This window comes from Alosa pseudoharengus, unplaced genomic scaffold, assembly GCF_046254945.1.
Source record: "Alosa pseudoharengus isolate Yale_2024_CS ecotype anadromous, Long Island Sound unplaced genomic scaffold, YU_APseudo_1.1 YU_APseudo_1.1_scf_2, whole genome shotgun sequence".
Taxonomy (NCBI): Eukaryota; Metazoa; Chordata; class Actinopteri; order Clupeiformes; family Clupeidae; genus Alosa; species Alosa pseudoharengus.
This window is the reverse complement of record NW_027468663.1, coordinates 17487828-17512970: the sequence shown is the minus strand read 5'-3', so window position 1 is coordinate 17512970 and position 25143 is coordinate 17487828. Positions and strand designations below refer to the sequence as shown.

At 41.6% G+C, this 25143-nt stretch overlaps 1 protein-coding gene across 1 annotated transcript; it reads left to right on the top strand.

Annotated features, from left to right (window-relative positions):
- Nucleotides 1-17976: 17976 nt before the first annotated feature.
- LOC143133396 (cyclic nucleotide-gated channel rod photoreceptor subunit alpha-like) lies at nt 17977-25143 on the top strand. The gene is made up of 16 exons (XM_076293160.1): nt 17977-18019; nt 18111-18216; nt 18412-18435; nt 18598-18663; nt 18785-18814; nt 19138-19161; nt 19705-19761; nt 20005-20429; nt 21682-21759; nt 22312-22497; nt 22754-22792; nt 22876-23046; nt 23151-23255; nt 23334-23440; nt 23576-24963; nt 25015-25143. The coding sequence occupies exons 2-16, from the start codon at nt 18163-18165 to the stop codon at nt 25141-25143; spliced, it is 2883 nt and encodes a 960-aa protein (XP_076149275.1). The 5' UTR covers nt 17977-18019; nt 18111-18162.

The window sequence follows — 25143 nt, the reverse complement described above, 5'->3', positions numbered from 1 at the left end:
GGTACTATTTTCACAGCTTGGGCCATTCTTCAGTTACCTTCCTCAGTATGACAGTCCAAGACAATCGGGTCCTTCAACACAGGTAAATTACATGCACAGACTGGGCACATGTCAAATAATTCTGGCATTGTATCAAACAATACAGTAAAACATGGGGGGACATTTTGGATAGTATGAATGCCATTTCATTTGATCTGCTCTTTCATATAGGGGAACAATGTTCGCTACTCACAGCCAGGCTTCAATGCCCCAGTCAGCATGGAAATAGTATGTGCACCGTCTTCTACATTAAAATTTCCATCACACTTGTGTGTGTGTGTGTGTGTGTGTGTGTGTGAGTGTGTTGTAAAGAGATCTTCTCCTCATTCATGCAAGAGTAGCATATGAAAACATTGTCATTCCCATCACACTGTCAGTTCCATTTGACCGGGAACAATTAACCTGTGGTGCGTAATTCAAACATGGGAATCATGGCGTGCAGCGCAGTCACATGTCGGCAGGCTGACTTGGGTTCACTTTCTCCTCAGGTATTTCCCCAGCGGTACCCCACCAACCCTGCAGGAGGCTCGCCCAACGGCCCTGTAAGTATAAAGTAGGATCACTCTGTCAGCGCCTCTCAGATGGATTATGATTAGGGGTGAATGTCAACAATCTCTCTCTCTCCCTCCCTCTCTCTTTCTTTCTCTCTCTCCCTCCCATTCGTTCTTTCTTTCTCCCTCTCTCTCTCTCTACTTTTATCTTCCTTACAGGTATATCGTTCACAGGCTTTCATCAAGTACTCCATACCCAAAGCACCTGGTCGCAAGAGTGTAGAAGTGGTATGTGTGTTTCTCCCCCCGTGATAACAGTGATAGACAGGGGCTAACCTCACTAACTACCCACTCATTATGAGTGCAATTGTGTGTGTGTGTGTGTGTGTGTGTGTGTGTGTGTGTGTGTGTGTGTGTTCTTCTTATTAAGTGCAGATGGGGAAAGTGTTTGCTTTACAGTTTACTTTAATCCCTCAGACACACTGACGTCTATCTCTCAGGAAACATCAGTAATGTCCCACTTTGAGAAAATTACAGTATGTCTGAGGTCTGATGAAGGTGGTAACTCAAGTCTTTTTTTCTGTTGTTTTCAAGTATTACCCTTATGATTTCGGGCAGCAGCAACAGGTAAAACATTTCTTTTTTAACCTTTGAATTGTGTGATGTCTTTCTTTGTAAAGAATGTTAATACATGTTTGTGTTTGTTTCAGAACTTCCCAAATGTTCCACAAATGCCCCCAGCTACAAACGTAGGAGACATATTTCTCTCCCTCTCTCTCTGTTATTTCTCTTTTGTAATTTTATTTTTGTTTCAGACAGATACATGTCTTTGAGAGCAATTCCAAAATGCAAAGTGCACATTCACCTACTCAAATGACAAACTTTACCTTCCTTGCAGCTTTTCCCATTCAACCTCCCTGTCCCACCACAAACTGTTCCTCAGCAGCCTCCTCAGGTATGCTATGAGATTGACAAAAAAGGCAGATTGTGTTTGTAACTTTGTGGCTTTTTGCACTCACCCTCCTCTGTTATGGCATCCCCTGCCTTACTGACTCCAGAGAGAGGTCAGTCCACCAGGGAATGTAAAATTCAATGCCATTACGGTATAGTGTGCATGGCCCCCAGTCCTCATATGGTGGGTTTTGAGCTCAGTCGAGGAACTGTATGCTTGCAGTACAGTGTTCTGTTCAAGAACATGAACTTTCGGCCTTTGTACGGCTACAGTGTCTGAAAAAGATAGCTGTGTATCTCATAGGTGTCTTGAAAATAAAAGGATATATTTGTCCATTTAGAACAAAATTGAAAATGTTGCATACATTGTTATAAAACATTGGCCTGACAGAAAAGCAAGAGAAAGAAAGTCCAGACAAAACAGACAGAGAAACGAACACCCTTTGAAAATGAAACCTATGGAACATCTGAATAGAATGTCAATAAGCAGCCATTGTGTGAGTAAGAGAGGTATGTATGAGGTGTGTGTGAGGAGGTCACTGATGGGGTGTGTGGTGTGTTCCATTGCTGTGTGCTTCAGGTCCCACCGTACCAGCCGCTCCAACCCCAGGACACACTGCAGTTAGTGCAGCAGGAGCAGCAGGCCCAGCAGGCCCAGACAGGTCGGTGTTAGTGGGGCTGCCACACATCCATGTGATTAGTGCTGTCTCCAGTTTAACACTCACTGTGTACAGACACACACACAGACACAGAAACATACACTCACACTCTCACACACACAGTTGTATCGATTTCTACAAGTACCACTGCTCTCACCCCCACCCCCACTGAAGACTTTATGTATAGTGGAAATGTTAAATCACACAGAGGTGCAAACATGGTACATACAGTATGAACATTCAAGCCATGCACGCACGCACACACACACACACACACACACACACACACACACACACACACACACACTCACATGCAAACACACACACAAACACACACACACACACACATACACACACAGACACACGCACACACACACACACACACACACACACGCACACACACACACACGCACACACACACACAGTTGTATTGATTTCTATACTGTAAGTACCACTGCTGTGATCGCATTCACACACCCACTGAGAAGAGCTGACTTTATTTATTTATAATGGAAATGTTAAATCACATAGAGGTACAGACATGGTACATATGAACCTTCAAGCCATGTTTGTGTGGTATATTTGACATATTTAACCTAGTGATTGATCAAAGATTCAAAGTATTATTGTTTGTCTTGCAGGAGGAACGTTACCGTGAAGGAATAACCTGGATGTTTACTAGATACTTGAAGACACTATAATATTTTATCTTTCATTTAAATTATATTTGTTACTAGTATGCATAAATGACCAGATGTGTTGTGTTTACCCATAGAAGCATGTAAATGCTATGAAGATACTTTTTTAGAAACAATGTTATTATTGCACTGATTATACTGACTAATGCCTAACTGCAGCTAATTTCTTATGTGAAATATCACACTATTAATAAATTTGAGCATCCAAATACTTGTATGAGGCCAGTGTGTCTATTCGAAAGAACACAAAATGTACCAGAATGTTTATCAGTGTTGTTGCTGCCGGGAGTCAAGCGATTGTTTTCTACCCTCACTGAAACGGAGGTGATGGTGGCAAGGTTTACAGATTGTGAAAACATGGTAGCTGCGCTCAGGGGCGTAGCACAAGAGCTCAAGATCCTCGGCCCTATGCATAGGCAGTCCTGATGTTGGGCCCCCATTGTTTGCTACAGACACCCGGTGATTGTCTCTGCTATGGCATGCTACGTACTGTACATCTGGGTGCAAATAACCACATTGACTATACCCACTGGGTACGAATAGCTTAGTTGGCTACCACCAGGGTGCAAATAACATCTGCCTACACTGCTAGTATAGCTCTTCCTTCAGTACAGCTCTCAGCTGCACCTACTCTTTAAAGGTGATTATAAATGGGGAAACTTTTTGAGCAATGTTGCTGGCCAACCACATAGAGTATACAGTTCCATGTTCCCTCACGGGATCAAAAGAGTATATACTCTGACTGGATGATCATGAAGATATGCCTAGCCTACTGATGATTAAAGTTCTTTTGGAAAAAATGGTCAATATCAATGGGAACATGCCAGAACCACAATACTTAGGGCTGATTCAGACTGGCTGTGTGGCGTGAGTGTGTCAGCTGCGTGGCATATCTGTTTTTATTTTGGCTCCCATGTTAACAGGTTAGAGCTTGCACACTACCTGCGTGACATGCACGTCTTAGGCGCGGCTCGAGCCGTGCCAAAAATGTGCGCATGCTAGAAATAGGATCGATGCTTATTTTTCAAGCGACACACAAGTGTGTTGGAAGCGTTTCCATTCAAAAGAGAAAGTGAAGAGATGTTTTAATTGGCAGAGGGGCCGCCACAGCGCAGCCTCAGACACGTTTCTGGTGTGCAAAGACATAGAAAACGCCACGCAGCCGCCACACAACAGACACGCCACGTTCACGCCACGCAGCCAGTCTAAATCAGCCTTTACCACACCTAATGCGTGGCGTTAATGTCCGTTTTCATATCGGTGCCCATGTTAACAGGTTAAAGAGCGCACACTGCCTGTGTGACACACATGTCTTAGGCGCGGCTTGAGCTAGCTAGCCATGACAGGCAAGTGAGTCGGAAGCGTTTTCAGCCAAAAGAGACAGTGAAGAGATGTTTTAATAGGCAGACTGGCCGCAGCAGCACCGCATCAGAGAGATTTCTGGTATGAATGCTCACATAAAGCGTAAAACATCAGAGACAGAACACAAATGGAATGCACACGCCACTGCTCAGAAATGTGCCTTGCATATCATCAGCATAAGGGCCATATGCACAGTGGGAAAGGATGGCCAGTCAAGCCAGACCACAAAGAATTGCAACTGAATTTAGTATGCTGAAAATGTGTACAGTATGCCTGTCGCTGGAAAAAAACAGAACCGATCCTTTGTTCTAAACTAGATGTACCGCAGAGCGGTACAAAATATGACCGCCGCCCAGTCCAGCACATTTTTTCCACAAAAATAAATCACGCTGAAAGGCCTATATGATTCTAACTGTCTCACTAAATTGCATTATCCACACTCAATTCTCACTGGTATCTGCTAGACAACAAGTACCAAAACATGATTAGTTCATAGATTTCACATGTAAAATTCATTTTATACAACCCCACCCCCATCTTGCCTGTTCATAATTCTGAGAAATTCTTGAATTGTGTGCATGTGTGCGTGTACACGTTTATGTTTATGTGTGTGTGTGTGTGTGTGTGTGCGTGCTTGTGTGTTTGTCTGCCTACTGTATGTGTGTTTGTGCATGTGCATGCATGCGTACATATATCTACTGTGTGAGTATGCGTCATACGTATGATTACTGTGCATTTTTGTGTTCGGCGTGTGTATCTGTTTATGCACATGTGTGCACATGGAATGGGTTAACATGACCCCTGGAGGCAAACATACGGAAAAAATTGGTCATCCTAGGCCCTACGGTTCTCAAGATATTCACAGAAAACTGTGTCTGCCCTACCCTCCTTTCGGGGGGTCCAGTACAGCGGGGGGGCTACAGATCAAAACGAAAAACGATGGTTCCATGCTATCCATGTGGGGTTACATGCCCACCAAGTTTCGTGTACCCCGGTCTTTCAGTGTCCCGGGAATCCTTGTTGGTGTACGGTCACTAAATGTACACATAAATTAATTTATTGTGTGGCCCCCCATGAACGGAATTCCACGAAACTTGGCGTGCACTCAGAGGGTGTCATAATGATCCTGCACTTCCAATTTTGTGCAGTTTTGACTATGTTAGGTCACAGATACCTGCGATTACAACACCTCATTTTTACTTTTTTGTGTTTAACTAGGTGGCGCTATACATGAAATGAGTGGTTATGGAATGGGTTGACATGTCCCCTTGAGATCAACATACAAAAAAAATGGTCGTCCTAAACCTTACCGTTCTCGAGATATTCACAGAAAACTGTGTCTGCCCTACCCTTCGGGGGGTGCAGTCCAGCGGGGGGGCTACAGATCAAAACGATGGTTCCATGCTATCCATGTGGGGTTACATGCCCACCAAGTTTCGTCTACCCCGGTCTTTCAGTGTCCCGGGAATCCTTGACGGAAATTTGGACATGCGAAAAAGAAAAAAAAAATCTGACTAAACCTGCGCGGCGGTCATAATAATTATCATTATACTGCATACTTGTGGTTTGACTGGAAAAAAACAGAACCAATCCTTTGTTATAAATAATTATTATTATACTGCATACTTGTGGTTTGGCAGTAATGATTCCATTATTCATCGGATTGGCCCTTTCACAGCTGAGTGAGGTAGGCTAATACAGCTTGCTGTTCTATTAGGTAAGAATGGGGACAGATTACCCTTTAAGCCCGACACTTAAACTTTACTCACAATTTATGTTGCAGCACGGATTTAATTTGCTCACCTTGTCAGTGTATAGATACTGCTGGAATTGATTTCACAAAAGTAGCTCAACAGTTTTGCATTTTAGCATCAGCCGTTTGATCTTTGATACATTTTGCAATACAATTTAAGATGGAAAATATACTTGAAAAGCAGACACAGGCCAGAGGTGCTTGCAGCTAACAGGTAAACATGACCAACTACTATGCCTTGTCAGTGATTCTGAGTGTTTACCTCTAGAATACTAGTTTTACAGTATATAATGGTGATAATTAAAAGCATAACTCTGTTACACTGTTTCAAAGGCCTAATTCATATTTCATGTTTTTGTATTTCTTCAAACAAACTGTTGCAATTGTAGGAGAGTGAAGGACTCCTGTCTCCTTGTCTCCTTGTCATATGTATCAACATGGGGCCTTCTTTAGCATTTCAGGTTGTCACGCTCTGGCTGCTGGGTTTGTACCAACAAGCCATATCATGAGTGGAATAGCCTCAAGTCCAAAACTTCCCAAGCAGTTGAAATGGTTGATGTTTGATGTTGTTAATAAAACTTCCCTTCTTTCCATGTCTGGCCAAAGATACAGTATACTGTAACTCCCCGCTAAGTTATATTCAATTACCTGTCATTTCCAAAATCATCCAATAAAACACCATTGGATGGGTGTTGCCTTTGACAAACTATGTGAATGTTTCATGTACTTGTTTTGATTTCTTGCTTCTATTCTGAGACAAAATGAAGCCAGCTTTTTAATGTGATCCTGAAAAAGGTCTGTCTATTCCAAAAACTAACATTTAAGTGTAAATTTTAATCTTATAGTGCCATATCACTTTATAATATGATCAGAATTTAATTCTGATGCCTAATGAATATGTCTCTACATTTATATGTAAACCTGTATTTTATCCTGTCATAGACTGAATTTAATTGTGGAATACAGTATATGGACTTTGACTAATCCAACATGAAAGGCGATTTATTTTAACAAAAGATATATGTATAATCTTGACAATCTTTATGAAAACAATTTACCAAATACAGAGATTATCTGACAGGAGCCAGCTACAGCCAGCTGTGGTCCAGCTCTTCATGCATACCGTAGCCAGTAGTGTACCCATTTACATAACATTTACATTTAGTTTAATTTAACATTACATACATGCTATAACTGCCAAGTGGAGGCACAATGAAATGAATAAATTGCATTGTTAAACCTGAGGGCATATAGTGGTAATCAGGGATGGGCACAAATACATCAAAATGTATTTCCAAATAAAATACCAAATACCCACCTTAAAAATGTATCAAAATAAGATACAAAATACAGCAGCCAAAAAATGTATCAAAATAAAATACTGTATTTTTGTATTTTCAAAATACTACAAAATACTTCTTTCTAAAAGCCTTTTTTCGTCTATCCCTTCACTTGTACACTACCTGGATAAACATCTGAAAGCAAGAGACTTCTTCCATAATCAGTCAACAGATTAGATATGCTGACCCCTCATGTTAGACATCCCAATATAAACCTCTGCCAGGGTCGGCGCCAGAGAACAACAGGTGGGGGGGGGGGGGGCACCTCGCCTCACTTTTACTATTTATTTTAACAAAATTGGCATATAATAAAGAGCATCCTTCGAGCCTTTTGGATAACTGAAACAATATCATGGGGGAAATAGTGCAAGAACATAGCGGTCATAGCCTATAGTGTTTAATAGAATAGTTGCATAGGCAACAATACAAGTAAATAGGCTATAACAGACTCACCACTGGCAGACCTAGGCTACAGCTGAGTGCAAAATCTCATCACTGTCTTTCCATTCATTTTGTAAATACAAAAAATTCAAGTTGTCACATTAATACCATCCAATCAGTTAAGCCAATTAGAGGCCAATTATTATGAAATTATCAATCATTTCTTATTTAAAATGTGCAAAATTGGAAATGTCCTTGTTTGAGGTATCTTGTGAAGTTACCATAGCACTGAAATATTTCACAGGTCAGAGAACATAGACAAATTTAAAGTCTACAAAAAAACTGTAAAACAGAAAAAAGAAAGGAAAATAGCAAACTCAAGTGTTGCAATATAAACTTGTGAACTCAAGTCCTTGTGCTGTCCTTGTGTGAGCAAAGGAGTGTGTGTAACCTTAGCTAGTCGTGTCCAGTGTTGTGTGTAACGCGTTACAGTAACGTAACTACTTTTTCGAGTAAAAAGTAGTGTAACGCGTTACCACTGAAAATTTGGTAACGTAACGTAGTTCCTTTTTCATATCGGCGCAACGTTACTTTTCCCAGGGACAGATTTGACGGTGACGCTGCTTTCTCAGCTGTGCGCTTGCGCAATAAGCACGAGCTCCACACAGCAGCCTACGTGACAGAGGCTGGTAGCATGAAGTGCAATCATAGCTCCAAATGGTACGTGACAGATCAATCATAGCAAGCGAGACGCAGCCAACGGTAACTTCTGAGGGATGGAGGTATTCACATTACTCGAAACTAAGGGGAGGAATGTAAGTGTTATTTGTAGCCTACACTGTGCCCTGATTTTGTCCACTGTCGTTAACTCAACTGCCAGCCTACTGATACGATTTGCACTAGCTTTGGAGGAGCGCCTGTTTAATGAAAGAGTATAAGGTGTATAAGGTGTTCACCTATATGCCTGATTAAGATGTATCGAGACTATGTTATTTGATATTGTTTCATAGGGCTTTAGTGGTGGTGTTGAAGCCTATAAGCCCAATATTTTCTTGTCAAGTGCTCTGTTTGTGGCATTTTTTATAATAAAGAGCACAAAATATTTTTTTTTTTCCTCCATAGTAGAACTTTATGTAGGCCTACGCATTTAGGAACAGATATTGGGTTCTGCCCAAAGACGAGCAACATAAAAGTAACGTAAAAGTAACGAGTAATGTAAAAAGTTACTTTCCATAGAGGGTAACTAAGAAACGTAACGGGTTACTTTTTTGAGAAGTAACGAGTAACGAGCAAACACTACTTTTTAAAAGTAACTTCCCCAACACTGGTCATGTCTCCTCAGTTGATGCCTTTATGCACAACTAACTTCTCAAACAGTGTTGCATTCAGACGACGCCTATGGGGCCTGTTAATCATTCCAGCAAAGGAAAATAAACGCTCTACTGGAGCAGAGGGGCTTGACCATGCAAGAATGCCACAAACAGACAGAGACAGAGATTTCGTGCTTTACAGTATAGATAGTTAGATAGATGTCATCACAGTGTTTCACAGAAAGTATTTTACAGTATTTTTAAAATACAAAAATTCACAACACTGAAGTATTTTGATACAAAATACGAAGGCATTTTCATCATCTCAATATAATACAAATTACAAAATAGTATTTTGTATTTGAAATACGTATTTTAAATACATGTATTAGAAATACTGCCCATTCCTGATAACAGACTCATCACTAGCAGGCCTAGGCTACAGCTGAGTGCAAAATCTCATCACTGTCTTTCCATTCATTTTGAAATGTTCTTATAAGATCATGCTCAAAAGCAAATTGCACATAGGGCCTTCTCATAATATTGCAACATTGAATAGGCTGAATAGGCTAAATGTGATCGCTCAAAATATTCTTTAAACTACAGAACTAATTCTAACACATTTATGAAGTAGCTAGGCAGATATGTGATGGAAAGTTTAAGAGCGAACAGGACACTCGGCATGGCTTTTAGTATTTTATGCTACTCTGACAGTCCAGTTTTATTTACTGTTAGGCCTAGTCCACACGTACCAAACTGATCTTTTTTTCCTCCATCTTCCCTGGAATATTTGCGTCCAAACGGATCCATCTCAACATGACTCAACACGTTACTTCATACCCCAGGCCTATAGGTGGCACTGTTTCTTTACAGAAATTGACCAAAACTTGCAAAACTTGCACTTTACAAACAGACAGAATAGCCTACGACGAAATGGCTAGTGCAAGGAAACCAGAATTGTTTATGTGGACTGATGGTGAACTGTCAACTGTAGTCAACTGTAAAACGAATAAACTTTATTTTACGGTTTGTGAAGGGTGGAGTCCCGTCCTTTATTTGGCTAACGCAGGTAGGCCTACTAATCACCTTTACTTTCTTTGGTTGTAGGATAGTCCGTCATTCACATTAGTTTTGGCTAGTGCAGCAGATTAGTGAAACAATCGTTCACTTTGTGATACAAGCATCAAACTTGGCACAAATATTCTTTGGGACCCACTTTATCCAAAAAGCACATTAGCCACGCAAAAAATCCAATATGGCCGCCATTTTCCAAGATGGCCACCACTGAAAGCCATTATACTTGGTTTTTGACTTGGAATGGGATTGGATAATCATATTTTGATGATCTTGATATCTTAATATACAGTGGGGAGAATAAGTATTTGAACCCATGCTAAAGTTGACTTAAAAGAGGAATATAAAATAATCTGTTAGAAATTGATCTTAATGCCTAAATTAAAAAAATGAGTAAAAATCCAACCTTTAAGAACACCAATTTTAGTGAATGAAGAATGTAAATAAATAAATGTTCTTCCTTAAAATACAGGGGTAATATGTATTTCACTCCTATGTTAAATTCCCATAGAGGCAGGCAGCCTTATTTCATGGATCCAGGATACTATGCATCCTGATAAAGTCCTCTTGGCCTTTGGAATTAAAATAGCCCCACATCACCACATACCCTTCACCATACCTAGAGATTTGCATGGTGTATTTTTCAGTTAGCCTATTAGCTGGTTCGATTTGCATTGAACTCAATGAACATCAAACCAGCTAATAGACTTAACAAAAAAAACACACCATGCCAATCTCTAGGTATGGTGAAGGGTATGTGGTGATGTAGGGATATTTTAATTCCAAAGGCCAAGGGAACTTTATCATGATGCATATCAAAATAAAAAAATCTGCCTGCCTCTATAGGAATTTAACATAGGGGTTGAATACTTATTACCCCTGTATTTTAAGGAAGAACATTTATTTATTTACGATACATTCTTCATTCACTAAAATTGGTGTTCGGGTTGGATTTTTAATATTTTTTTTTTTAATTAAGGCATTAAGATCAATTTCTAACAGATTATTTTATATTCCTCTTTTTAGTCAACTTTAGCATGGGTTCGAATACTTATTCTCCCCACTGTAGGTAAAAGGGTCTGGACTTTCCAATTCTACGATAAAATGTCAAAGAATGTGTTAAATTGTGAAGATAGATGCAATTAATGGGAAGCCAGGTAACATCCTTTGTCTTGTGGATCTGATAGCCCTTGGAACCAGTACATTAGCATTTCATTGGGGGAGGGGAGGGTGTCTTTGTTTTAATGCCAGGAGGGGCCACATGGCTAAAACTAGTCTTGAAACACAACTAAATGTATTGCTATCAACACCAAGTCACAATTAGGTAAGTTAGAAACCCAAAAAGTTCAGTCTTGTTGTCATTGTCTCGCAGGAAGCTTTTCCAGTTAGGTGGTACTTTAGTTTTGTCAGACACTCTACATCTGCGGCCCTTGCCTCATTTTGATCGTGTTTCAGCCTTCAGACTGGAATTGCAGTAGACGTCAAATACGATGTCTCTCTGTCAAAGTATCATACTTTGATAGGCATGTATCTTTGGAATAACTTCTTAAACAGCATATTCTTCAAATGTCACTGAGGCCTTTGGAGACAATGAAAAAACAAGAGAAGACTCATCCTTTGTCTGGAGGATAAATAAGAGTTTCCAGAATGTTGACAAGCTTCAACTTCAACTTCGCTCAATGATGCAGGGAAAGACTGGTTTTCATGCTTAAAGAATTGGCTTCTTACGGTCACCTGAACCTGAGTCTGACTCTTGGCAAAAGAAGTCAGTGTTGTTCTTTTTAATTGGTGTGTAAAAGGAAGCTTAATCACCCAAACCATTGAAGCATGCACTCAAGATGAGGGCCAACAAGCTCAGCGGCACTAAGGTGTGCAATGGCTTTTGACTCTAGCGTGAGATCTCTGGACTCCTCCTAAAAAGGGTTGCCCAGGTCCTTCATCACACCAAACAACTTCTGGACCTTGTCTGTGAAGGATTTCCGAGACTGGTTAGTCTGTTCATGGTGTCGGATATCTTCACTAGCTACTTTGGCCTAAGATGCAGTCTCATACTGAGAAACCAAATAACTAAACTCTGGTCCAGATACCATCCATTGCATTAGGGCTGATGGGTTCTCAGTTATTCCAATGGCACCACCATCACCTTTGACAATTGCATTGGCCTGTTCATGGGCTTGATCAAAAGCCAATCCGGAAAACTCTGTGGGTCTTGTGGACCACAAAGTTCCCTTGCTGAAATTCATTGGCCAACTGAGGATGTGTTTGTTGTAAAGAGATCATGTCTCTAAGCCATCTAGCATAGTTGACATTATTGTTTGCAAAGAAGAAGGGGATGAGTGCAGACAATGATTGACAATACAAAGTGAAGTTTGCTTCTCTGAAAGACCTGATCAAAGAGAACGCTCCCAGAATTGAAACTGTGGACTCTTTATCTGCCTCTTCTCACACCAGTCTTCCCAACTTAAAGAAGTATGGCCTTGATCGATATTCGAGAGAGAAAATAAATTATATTCGAGTGAGAAAGAGGATCAACGATATTCGAGTGAGCTTCGATAAACGAGTTTCGAGTGCAGTCCATCTATTTCTGGCCGCCATCTTGGAAACTAGCCTTGAAATAGATTTCTTTCTTTGCACCATTTTTTTTTGCCATGTTAAAATACATACAAATTGATGCCTAGATCATGTAAATACGCCCAGCCATTAAAGTTCTACAGCAAAAACGTTTTTCTTACATTTGATGTGGCGGCCATCTTGAAAAATGGCCGCCATGTTGGATTTTCAGGTGGCTAATGTGCTTTCCTCAAAAAGAAGGTTCTAGTGATTATTCATGCTAATTTTGGTGCTTGTATCACAAAGTGAACGATTGCCCTGGAATATGGACTTAACCTGCCGCACTATCACCGCAATTAGGCTACTAAACGCAAGGCTTACCCAAGTTCTAGGCTATTCTGTCGCCACATTTATAATATTGCTATAAAACCTTCGTTAGTAACAGTCAATACTTTTGCCTGCATTAAATCGTGCATTCGCATTCAGTGTGCTACCATCGGCTTAACGTGAGTTCTAAGCGTCTTTGTATGCTTATATCTGATTTCACTCGACTGTGAATGCATGTATGTTGTAAGACATGTAAAATAAATGAATGACACTGGCACTACGCACAAATTAATGTAGCCTAAACTCACACCGCACTTTCCTAATAACTTAAGTTCTCTCGCGTCACTGACAGTAGCTAGAATGCATAAAAAAACACCGGGAAAAACAGTGTTCAGTCCACCAAGTCATAAGCTATCGACGCTGCGCAGCACCAGTTGTGATATTTATCTTACGGGGTGTAATCGTAGGTAATGTCATGTATGAAAACTAGTATTGTTAGGCAATACTATAAGTGCAAGTCCAGGGCAGCTGAGGTGGGGCGATGACATCATCGATACGTAAGTAGGATGTGCGGTTTCGCTGTCTAAACGAATTCAAACGGGCTACGGTTTCAGATTTCTCCACTCTGGGACCAGGTTTCAGAAAAGTGCGGTTTCGGGCAGTGCGTTTACAGGATTCATTTGGACGCTCGGCCAAGACGAAGCAAAACCTCTGCGTTTAACTTAAAAAGCGTCTCCGTGTGGACAGGCCCTCAGTCTACTGTTTTTAAGTTTGGAGATGTACTGTTTTGCAGCGACATGCAATGCCGACTCCACAACTGTTGCGCTTTCCAGCCAGTTGGTGTAATAGATTGCCCACTATGAATCAGTGACAATAACCCAAAGACAAACAATCCAAATAGATGACTTATTTAGAAATTTAAACTAAGTAGCATTTTCACCTTTTAAGTTATTTAACACCATCACTACCACACTTATGGTGAGTTTCATCACAGTTGAATAATTTTGTATACACCTGAAACTGGTGTGTGCACAACCTCTATCAATGTAAATACAAACAAATTCAAGTTGTCACATTAATACCATCCAATCAGTTACGCCAATTAGAAGCCAATTATTATGACATTATCAATCATTTCTTATTTAATGTCCTTGTTTGAGGTATCTTGTCAAGATACCATAGCACTGAAATATTTCACAGGTCAGAGAACATAGACAAATTTAAAGTCTAGAAAAAAACTGTAAAACAGAAAAAAGAAAGGAAAATAGCAAACTCAAATGTTGCAATATAAACTTGTGAACTCAAGTCCTTGTGTGAGCAAAGGAGTGTGTGTAACCTTAGCTAGTCGTGTCTCCTCAGTTGATGCCTTTAAGCACAACTAACTTCTCAAAACAGTGTTGCATTCAGACGACGCCTATGCGGCCTGTTAATCATTCCAGCAAAGGAAAATCAACGCTCTACTGGAGCAGAGGGGCTTGACCATGCGAGGGTGCCACAAACACACAGAGACAGAAATGTCATGCTTTACAGTATAGATAGTTAGATAGATGTCATCACAGTGTTTCACAGAAAGTATTTTACAGTATTTTGAAAATACAAAAATACACAACACTGAAGTATTTTGATACAAAATACGAAGGCATTTTCATCATCTCAATAAAATACAAATTACAAAATAGTATTTTGTATTTGAAATACGTATTTTAAATACATGTATTAGAAATACTGCCCATCCCTGGTGGTGATGTATACGTTTTAACTAGAAGTTAAATTAATTTGTCTTAAATAAAGGGTTTTACATTTGCACTCCCTTGGGCTTTCCCACTCTGTTGAAATCCACATATTTTTATGTTTGTTCATTTACTGAACATTATCAATAGAAGTGACAAATACTCCAAGAAGGTCCACATTTCATCTACATGGTTGTTTTCTAGTATTCAAACCATGGCCAAGACTGCATATAGAAGAAGAAGAAGAAGAAGAAGAAGAAGAAGAAGAAGAAGAAACCCTCACACAGTACTCTTCATGCTGGTATTCACAGTCCCCACACCAGACGATAGAGCAGAAAGTCAAATGCGTAGACTTGCAGTGTTTCTCTCACAGTGTTTAACTCACTTTTTGTCTCTTTTTGAGATTACTTGCCTAAAATGGGTGTTATTTCATTTTGAGGTGGAAAAGTTAACATGCTAATTTCAATCAAGTAAACTATACTTGAATTGTTGAAGTTTGTGCTATAAGGCCATGAATCATATTGGTGATTTGCCTCTATAGGGATTATGGGTAAATGCTATTTTCTTGTTTCTAATGTTTATTTGTTTTTCCTCATAACTGTTTGTTGTGGCTTCTTGGAATGTGTGCAAGGTAGAACAACTGATGAGCAAAATGACCGTGTAGGTGATTTTCAGAGTATAGTGAAGATTATCTTTAAGGAGAAGCCCATTCTTAAGATATAAAGGAGATTTTAGAAAAATGATATGTTTCTTTTCTGGGTTCAAGGCGAAATTGATTACTTTCACAATTAACATTGACCTGCCCTTTTGAAGGTGTCACAAAATTGGGCACTCAATGCTTAATTTCATTACGTGTCTATATCCTCCTGGCTGGAAGGGATTTGACCTTCAGAGTAAACTACCTTCAATAAGATTTCTATGAATAAGGGCTGCTACAACTCAATTAATAATAGTAAAGAGAAATAGCGCTTTAGAGTAAAGCTATGTAACATATAAATATCTGTCTCGGGATTAGTGTGTTTTAAATAGTCATGTACTGAGTGTGGCACCAACGTAAGTTACACAACAACAGGACAAAAACAGTATATAGCCTTTAGTGACACTGTCACTGAGTTATGTATTGTAATTTTAGATTCAATTTCAGTAAGGATTAATATGTGATCTCTGAAAATATGCAGGCCGAGACTGTGGCATTCTGGGTAATGCACTGTGGGAAATGTCATATTAGTTAGCTAAACTCAATAGTTAGTTGAGTGAAATAGGATTTATAAGACAAGAGTGCAGCACACTGTGCCATTTCAATCAGACTTTATGTGTTTTGTTGTTTTCCAGGCAATCTGTTTCCATGCTTTTGTCAAGTTAGCTAATTAGAATTTACAGAGTGAGTTATGACAACTGCTATTATCTGAGGCAATTTAACAGTACTAAAGTATACTCAGTGTACTTAAATGTTGTTTGATCTGTTTTCAAAACTGAAGTTAACTGAGTAATACTTACCTAAAGTGTGCTAGTAAATGTATTGCTAATGTGTAATGCTTAGTATAACTTCATACAGATAAGTTGTCTCATCATTTTTTGTCTCAGTTTTACAGTGTACACCCATATCAGTGATCACTGACCAAGTGAGGACTGAGATTGTCACTGTTCTTCAGTTTACACCGAGAGCCCTCTGCCCAGAGCTGAAGAAACATGCCTGATCACGTGAGTTCATTGGGTCTGCAGTGAAACAATCATACATTTACATTTACAAATTTTACCACAATCAAATACAGACCAACAACACACAAAATGTATATTATCTGTAGCGCTATTGAATGGAATCATTGTGCATTTCTTTGTTGTTGTTGTTGCCTGTGCATCACTTTCATTAAATTGGGATTTGAGGTCTCAGATTGTAGATGGAGATGCTTGAGCGTTGAGCCCCCACTGCTATACAATTTGAGAAATTAGAGAAAATCACAGGGGGCATAAATAACTGAACTGATTCACCTGATTAATCCCTGATTAATTTTGCTTCGACTGAATTCCGAGACCGAATTCAGTCATCAGAAATACATCCAAAGCACCTTTAGGGGAAAAGGCAAATGAAGAAAGTATGGATGTGGATGTGATATTATTTATTCACTATCTTCTGTGGTAATTTGGAAAGTTCGATTTTGATGACCCAGCAGCAAAACCCAACCACCAGAATGTGTTGCAGTATTTCATCAACCAACATCACAGGAAAGTGTTTACCACAGCGACACAGACAAGAAAAAACACATCAGTTCTGAACTGATGGGTAAGTGTGAATGAAAGAGTATGAATGAGCTTATTACCTATATGTTTTAAATGAAACACTAATAGAAAACTAGTTTCATACTTTATAGTTTTATATTTGTTAATCATCACTATGAACCCAAAAGAGGAGACACGTCTTGTATAAAGATAAAACATTTTTATTTTCTGTTTCTTTTAAGTCAGACCAAAGCAGAAAGCAAGGAGGCGCCAGGATGGTTATCTTTTCCTGACAAGCTAGCAGGGATCATCACATTTCAAGTGGCAGTGCTCAGTTGGAGACATTTGCAAAAAATACCCCATTTGACAGCACCGTGTATCTGCAGTCTTATCAGATAGAGACAGCAGCTGAGTGATGATTTAGTGTCCCCTCCAGCACACGAGATATTGATCCCAACAAGCCCCGACTCTTGAAGAGAAAAAGACAGACAGAGAGAGAGAAAAAAATTGCACATGACAATGAAAGTGTTGAAAGTGCAGTGTCTCGAATATCGAGTATTCCTCTCACTCTTTCCTCTGCTTGTCATTCCCACAATCTGTGGCAGAATCAGCTGAAGAGCTGCCTTCTTACCACAAAGCAGTAAATAAACTTCAAATCAAGACAGTCACCCATTCCAGTCATCTCACACTCATGCATTTCAAACATATTAACTTGGCACAAAACACCAAAGACCACCTTTGCGGTCCTTTTTGAAATTAGAAAGTCGCCACCCTTAAAGTAACTGTCAGGCAAATATCCCTTTCTTTTGAAATGTAAAAAAAGCAAAAGAAAGAGAGAGAGAGAAAAAACGTTTCATGTGTTTGGCACTTTTGAAGAGTTGAACACTAAGCAAAATCTCTGAGTATATAATTAAATATAATGAGGTCATTAAGACTTGTAAAACCCACCTGGGCACTTTTTGAGGAGTAAGGGGAATTGCGGGAGCTACTGTGGAATTCACATTTTTCTACATCCTTACACACGATTGGCTGATTTGAGCAGTTTGCAGGGTATAAATTGTATCCATCCCAGCAATTAGTTATTCGCTTCAATCTCAATCACTGAACTGTCTGAATTCAGCTGCACTTACAAAAAAGGTAAGACTCACAAGGATTTTTTTATTATTTTTTTCAAAATCCTATCTTGTGCTGGCTGATGGAATTTTCAAACTTGTATGACTTTCTCCAGGGTGCAGTGTAATCTTCTCCATACCTCCTCTATTATTTTGTTCAGTGTGAAGATGCAGGCTGCTGCACTTTTGATGTGCCTTCTGGGCTACACTCTGGCTGCCCCAGTAAGTTCATTTCTGAGCAGATGTACAGTCTTGGACTAGAAGTAGTCTTTGAGTTGAGCTAGATTTTGGGTAGAGCTATAGTCTTTGACTAGATAGTCTTTGAGTAGAGCTTATTACACTACACATTAGAGCATTTTTGAATGGCCAAAGCATATTCAGGGTTTAAACATTCACGTTTCTCTTTGCTTTTACCAGGCCCCAGAGAGTGGCAGCAGTGAGGTAAGACTCAAACATGACATATACACGAGGGTTGATGTGTGTACATCATGATAAAGTCTGATATATAGTCTGACCAACATCTTAAATTGTTCCCTCTTAACCATCCCATAACCTTGATACAGAAACTATAGATGAGCTTATGTTTGGTGTATTTTTTATTAGCAAATTGCAGCCCATGCCAACACTGCTGTGCAGTTGATGGAGCTGTACAGGATGCTAGGCAGGCAGGTAAGCTCTACTTGACACAGTCTAATGGGTCATACAATGGGTTTAAATATCATCTTATCCACATTGTGCGTCTGATTTTGATTGACATATCACATCACTGGTATATTGTGTTCTGTTGTAGGGACTTGGAGCAGCTGTCCCAGCACTACCTGTAGGTTTAATTCAATTGATCCACATTTGAGTGTTGTGATTGGTCAGTGGGCTCATTTGTTGGTATTCCCATTAATGTTGCATTTAGGGTAGAGTTAATGTAAGCCACTAGGTGCCACTGTTAGACAGCATGAACCTATATAAGAAAACACCAATAATTATGGAAGTGATCCCCAGTTAACATAAGTTACAATTAGCATGCATGCGCTAAAGAGTAACACAATTGTCAAGGTAGCAAATATTGACCGTGTATTTGAGCTACTTCTACAATGCAGAACATTTTTCAAGACCTACGTTTCAGTGGAATGTTTTTTGTTCTCACAGGTGGCACCAGCCGAGGCCCGAATGGTAAGACCAAACCGCTAAGCACCAGGAGAGAATGCCTCCTAGCCATATTACAGTCATTATTAGTAGCCCATTTACACCTCTGAAATGGGATGCCATTAGGTAATGGATTTGTGGATACAATGCCCTGTGGTAGCGGTGTACTGTAAGCCCACAATAGCACTCTGTGCCTGGCGCTGTTTGTCATGATCTAATGGATTTGTTTGTTTTTCACTTTTTGTGTTGTTCTCTCACTCCCACTCTCTCTATCTTCCTCTCTCGTTCTCACTTCCTCGCTCTCTCTTCCTCTCTCGTTCTCACTCTCTCTCTTTCTTTTCCTCTCTCACTTTCTCCTCCTACGGCTCTAAATCTGAACACAACACCCTAGGTACTGCAACACTTCAGAGATTTGCCATTTCTTTAAAATCACTTCTCTCTGTCTGGGGCAAATGGGCTTTGATCTCCAAGCACAAACTGTGCACTGTTTTGAAACGTACATTAGTGTGTTTGCACTTGTGTGAATTATCATGTTTTGGTTTATTTAAAAAAAAAATGTTTTATTATCAGGCACCATTGTTCAGTCAGCCAGCAGCTCCTCTAAACTCTGATGAGGAGGAGGAAGGGGTAGGATAATTGTTTTGTTCTACGATACATTTACAATAACATATTTACATTCCTGATTGGGTTTTAACTGCTTAATTATCTTTTTAGACCGGTCTCTTAATTATGCCAGTGATTATTAATTAGGCTCTCTCTCTTATCACTCTCTCTATCTCTTATTCTCCTCTCATTCACACACACGCACACACACACATGGACACATATGCTCTCTCTCTCACACACACACACACACACACACACACACAGCCTCAGGTTGCCTTAGGTGCTGCCCCCGCAGCCCCCCTGAACTCTGACGAGGCGGAGGAGACGGAGGGTGCGGAGGCCGAGGGTGCGGAGGCCGAGCCCGCCGCTGAGGCTGGAGCCGAGGCTGCTGCCCCAGACGCCGCAGCGGCCCCCGCTGAGCCCGCCGTGGTGGAGGTGGACATCGCCGCAGCTCCCGTCGATGCTGCCGATGCCGCCGCCGGCCCCATGGTGGAGGTGGACGTCGCTGCTGGCCCCGTGGCTGTGGAGGTTGACGTGCCTGTTGCCGTGGACACCGCTGCTGCCGTGGATGCCGCTGCCGCCGACGCCGTCGCCTTGGCCTCCGCTGCCGTGGCGGCTGTGGACCCCTCCCTCCAGGGAGCCCCACTGGCAGTGGAGATTGACACCAACCCGGCCCCAGCGGCAGGCCTGTAGATGGGGACTCAGCACACCGGGCCTCCTTCCATGCTCCCACCTGAGACCAGTCGGCCTCAAGGGTGGGCTGCAGCAAAGATGACATAAGCCGGGAGCCTTTGGATAAATGCATGTGAATCTGAACCTCGTGCAATGTTTGACACAGTAGATTAAATGGCTATAGGACATTTGCTATGGGACCTTGGAAAGGACTCTGTGATTCGGTGGTGCTGTCCTACAGTCTAAATTTGATGACCTTTCACCTTCTGTAACCACCCTTCTCTTTCTGCAAATAAATATGGTTTGACACCATACAAATGATTGTACTCCTGTTTTTGTCACTTTTTGTCCATCCAATTTCACCGCAGTTAAAGGGAAACAAGCATACCAAAATACCTCAACCCCTTCAATTGCTGTGAAGCCTCTTTGACAACAGTTGACAACTCCAGTCTAGCTTTTCATCACTCCAATTATACAGTGCAGTGAGAGACCCATTACAGACAGAAAGCTCTGGATTGCACCCTTGAGGTGTAGTGTGTGTGTGTGTGTGTGTGTATATATGTGTGTGTTTGTGCATGTGTGTGTGCATGTGTGTGTGCGTGCGTGTGCGTGTGTATGTGTGTCTGTGTGTGTGTGTGTGTGTGTGCGCGTGAGACGGGAGGGTAGATAAGTAGCAGCTTGTTTTAATACGATCAGAGGGATCTGTAGCAGAGTGCTGACAGGACGGGTGTGTCTCAGTTAATCCTCCTGTGCCTGTCCCACTGGCCAACAGAACTCCTCATGTGGAGACTTGCAGTTCAGAGACCCAGTTCCATTAAGAATGTGTGCAGCCATGTGCCTTAGTGTCCCTATGAAGTGTACATGCAAGTTGATTAGAGGCCTTTTATTGGTGCACTTTAAGTTTAAACATCTAACATAAATAAATCAAAGGGGGAAAATGCAGATGCATTTTTCTATTCTTCATATTGTTTCCAAATGGTATTCTCTCATTTACGCTAATAAATGAGACAGGAAAGTACCAATATGTCAATGCTGTGAGATACTGACACTCGCACTCACTTCAAAAAATACCTGTTGTATCTCGTGTCTTGGGTGTCAGGATCACTTTGTGTCTCGGGTGTTAGAAATATAGAGTGTAAGACTCTCTGTGTTTAAAATAACAAACTGTCAAGAGACTGCATCTTCTGATAACACTACTATGATGGTCTCCTTTCTCTCTCGCTGTTCAATTATAATCAATGCACAGACCTGTGTCTCCCTAACACAAAGGAGGAGGCAGATTGATAAGACTGTGACTTTGCCACTGTCATTCTCCCCCATCTCTGTAATCTCCAAATCCCTGAGAGGGTCAGAGTGGTGTGCAGACAGGACAGCCACTCCAACCGCCCAGGCGCCAGTGGAACAACAGGTCAAAATATCTCCCCTTCCCCCCCACCCCACTCACAGCACATGGAATTTAATGGACAGTTTCGCTCATAGGGCTGTGTTGAATTTCAATAGCTGAATCACCCCAGGGCGTTGTAAAGACCGTCTGGCTGCCGATAAATAATGGATTGCTCTGGGACCTAGCTACAGGTGAGTTATGATGCTATCTATTTGGTATGCGCCTTATTAATTTTCACACAAGGCTAAATAAACCACAGGTGTTTCATGATCACAGAACAAGGACATCAGAGAGCATAACAACATCTACATGAAGCCCTGGAGGGCTTCTGAGCATAATTTGTCCGTGAACCTCAGCTTCATGCTAACACACTAAGAATGCTGTTACTCTTTTGATATAGCTATAGTCATATTAGATGAATTCTAGCCTGTTTGAATGGACTACGTCATGCTACAGCAGTCATCCCGAGGGACCACTGCACTGTGGGTGATTTTTGCCCCACACGTATGTTTCAGGTGTCCACACAAGTTGGCAGATATGACATCTACTCAGAGTGGTCATGGGGCTACCCAGCCATCTCACGCAGTCCTTCGCCATATGTCTGAGGAGGCAGAGGAGGCCAGTGACAGACCCATTCGGCGTCACAGATCATTCGGCGCCACAGACTCCCATAACATAAACAATAACAACAACAATGAAGAGTGAGTATCCCCCTCTCAAGAATGAATAGCCATAAACATGGATGCCATGACTTCATGATGCAGTCATTTATTTTAGACCTGACTTCTCTCAGATTTTAAATATGTATCACGGTACAGACACTACAGTATGAAAGACATGAAAGTCATAAACACTACATTTTATGTGTAAGGCTTGGAACAGATATGAACTGGGTTGAGATATTAAGATTCTCATGAGTATGTGACTGTCACCCTGTCTTTTATTTTCCTTATACAGGGATGAGAAAGAGAAGGAGAAAAAGAAAGAGAAGAAAGAGTGAGTTTTTTCCCCCATTGCTATGTAACGGTATATTCAGACTGGATGTGAATGGCTAATTAATCTTGAGCTCTGTCTTGTAGGAAAAAAGAGAAGAAAGAGAAAAAAGTAAAGAAGAAAAATGGAGAAGATGAGAAAGAAAAAGAGAAAGAGAAAGACAAGGAAAAAGAGAAAGAAAAAGAAAAAGAGAAAGAGAAAGAGAAAGAGAAAGAGAAAGAGAAAGACAAAGACAAAGACAAAGACAAGAAAGAAGGGTGTGTACATTGATGCAGAGAATGGAAAGTGATTTGGGTATTGACCTTCAGCACAATTCCTCATCATTATTATTATCACACAAACCGACTTTCTTTTTCTTCAGACCAAAGGAGCCATTCATTATCAACCCAGGAAGCAGCCTGTACAACTACTGGCTCTTCATAATCTCAATCCCTGTCATGTACAACTGGACCGTGCTCGTTGTGAGGTATTGTCTGAAACACTAATGAGTAGATGGTCTTAGGGGAAACCTCAGGAGCTTATTATGGTCTGTCTTGCCTTTCAGAGCATCTTTTGAGGAATTCCAGCACAGGAACCTGTACCTCTGGTTCTTTCTGGACTACACTGCTGACCTGGTGTACCTGGCTGATATAGCCGTGAGAACAAGGACAGGTAACTGCTTCTATGAGTAAGATTATAACTCCCAATGCAACCCATACAAGTTATTCTGACGGTGTGTATGTTTGGTATTTGATATTTGTTTTTAGAAAAGGAGTGGCTCACATGTTTGCTTGCATTTCTCAAAAGGTTACCTGGAGCAAGGCCTACTGGTAAAAGATGAAAAAAAGCTTTTGGCTGAATACATGTCAAGTAAACAGTTCAGACTGGATGTAATTTCAATGTTGCCCACTGATCTCTTGTACTTTTACTTGGGTCTTGACTACCCCGAGATACGCATGAACAAACTCCTCCGGATAAACCGTATATTTGAGTTCATGCAGCGCATGGAGACCAAGACCAACTTCCCCAACATCTTGCGCATCTCTACCCTGGTCATGTATATCATAATCATCACCCACTGGAATTGCTGCCTCTACTATTCCTTCTCTAAGGCCATTGGCTTTGGCTCAGACCCTTGGGTCTACCCTTCGCTGGAAGAGAAGCAGTTTGGAGAGCTGCTGACAAAGTATTCATTTAGCCTTTACTGGTCCACCATGACATTGACCACAATCGGCGAGATGCCGCCTCCCGAGCTTGACTCCGAGTTCTTCTTCCACACCGCCGATTTCCTGGCAGGCGTGTTCATCTTTGCCACTATCGTAGGTAATGTGGCGTCCATGATTTCCAACATGAACGCAGCTCGAGCCAAATTCCAGGCGCGCATCGATAACATCAAACAGTACATGCACGTGCGCAAGGTGAGCAAGGACCTGGAGTCGCGTGTCATCACCTTGTTTGACTACTTGTGGAACACCAACCGATCACAGGACGAACAGGAGGTGCTGCGGTACCTGCCGGACAAGCTGCGGGCGGAGATTGGCATCAGTGTGCACTTGGAGACCCTCAAGAAAGTGCGTATCTTCGCCGACTGTGAGGCCGGACTTCTGATTGAGCTAGTGCTCAAGCTGCGTCCCGTTGTCTTCAGCCCAGGGGACTACATCTGCCGGAAAGGCGACATCGGCCGGGAGATGTACATCATCAAAGATGGCAAGCTGGCCGTGGTGGCCGATGACGGGGTCACGCAGTTTGTTGTCCTGGGCGAGGGAAGCTATTTTGGGGAGATCAGCATCCTCCAAATCAAGGGCAGCAAGGCGGGCAACCGCAGGACAGCCAACATCCGCAGCGTTGGCTACTCAGATCTCTTCCTCCTTTCCAAAGATGACCTGATGGAGGCGCTCACCGAGTATCCCGATGCCAAGGCCATGCTGGAAGACAAAGGTCGGCAGATCCTCATGAAGGACAACCTGATCGAGCTCGACCCGTCCAAGCTGAAGCCGGACGAGAAGGACCTGGAGGGCAATGTGAACCGTCTGTATGGCAGCATAGAGCTGCTGAAGACTAAACTCTCCAAGGTGTCGAAGGACCACAGTAGGGCCCGAAAGGCACTGAAGGAACGCATCGCCCAAATTGAACGTTATTCGGGCGAAGAGGTGGAAGAATCGGAGGAGGAGGAGGAGGAGCAGAAAAGAGCCGAGGTTGGAGCGGGGGAGACCCAGCAGGCAGCGAAGGAAGGGGAGGAGGAAAAGAAGGAGGGGGAGGAGGAAAAGAAGGAGGGGGAGGAGGAAAAGAAGGAGGGGGAGGAGGGGGTGGAGGAGGCCAAAGGTGAAGGCGGTGAAGAAAAGGAGGAGAAGAAAGAGGAAGAGGAGAAAAAATAA

Bases quoted from the DNA above. Each gene is read 5' to 3' on its own strand.
- LOC143133396 (XM_076293160.1), top strand. From the start codon at position 18,163: ATGCAGGCTGCTGCACTTTTGATGTGCCTTCTGGGCTACACTCTGGCT. The intron at 19,162-19,704 runs GTAAGACCAAAC...TTTTATTATCAG, and splicing joins CACCAGCCGAGGCCCGAATG to GCACCATTGTTCAGTCAGCC. The intron at 23,047-23,150 runs GTGTGTACATTG...CTTTTTCTTCAG, and splicing joins GACAAAGACAAGAAAGAAGG to ACCAAAGGAGCCATTCATTA.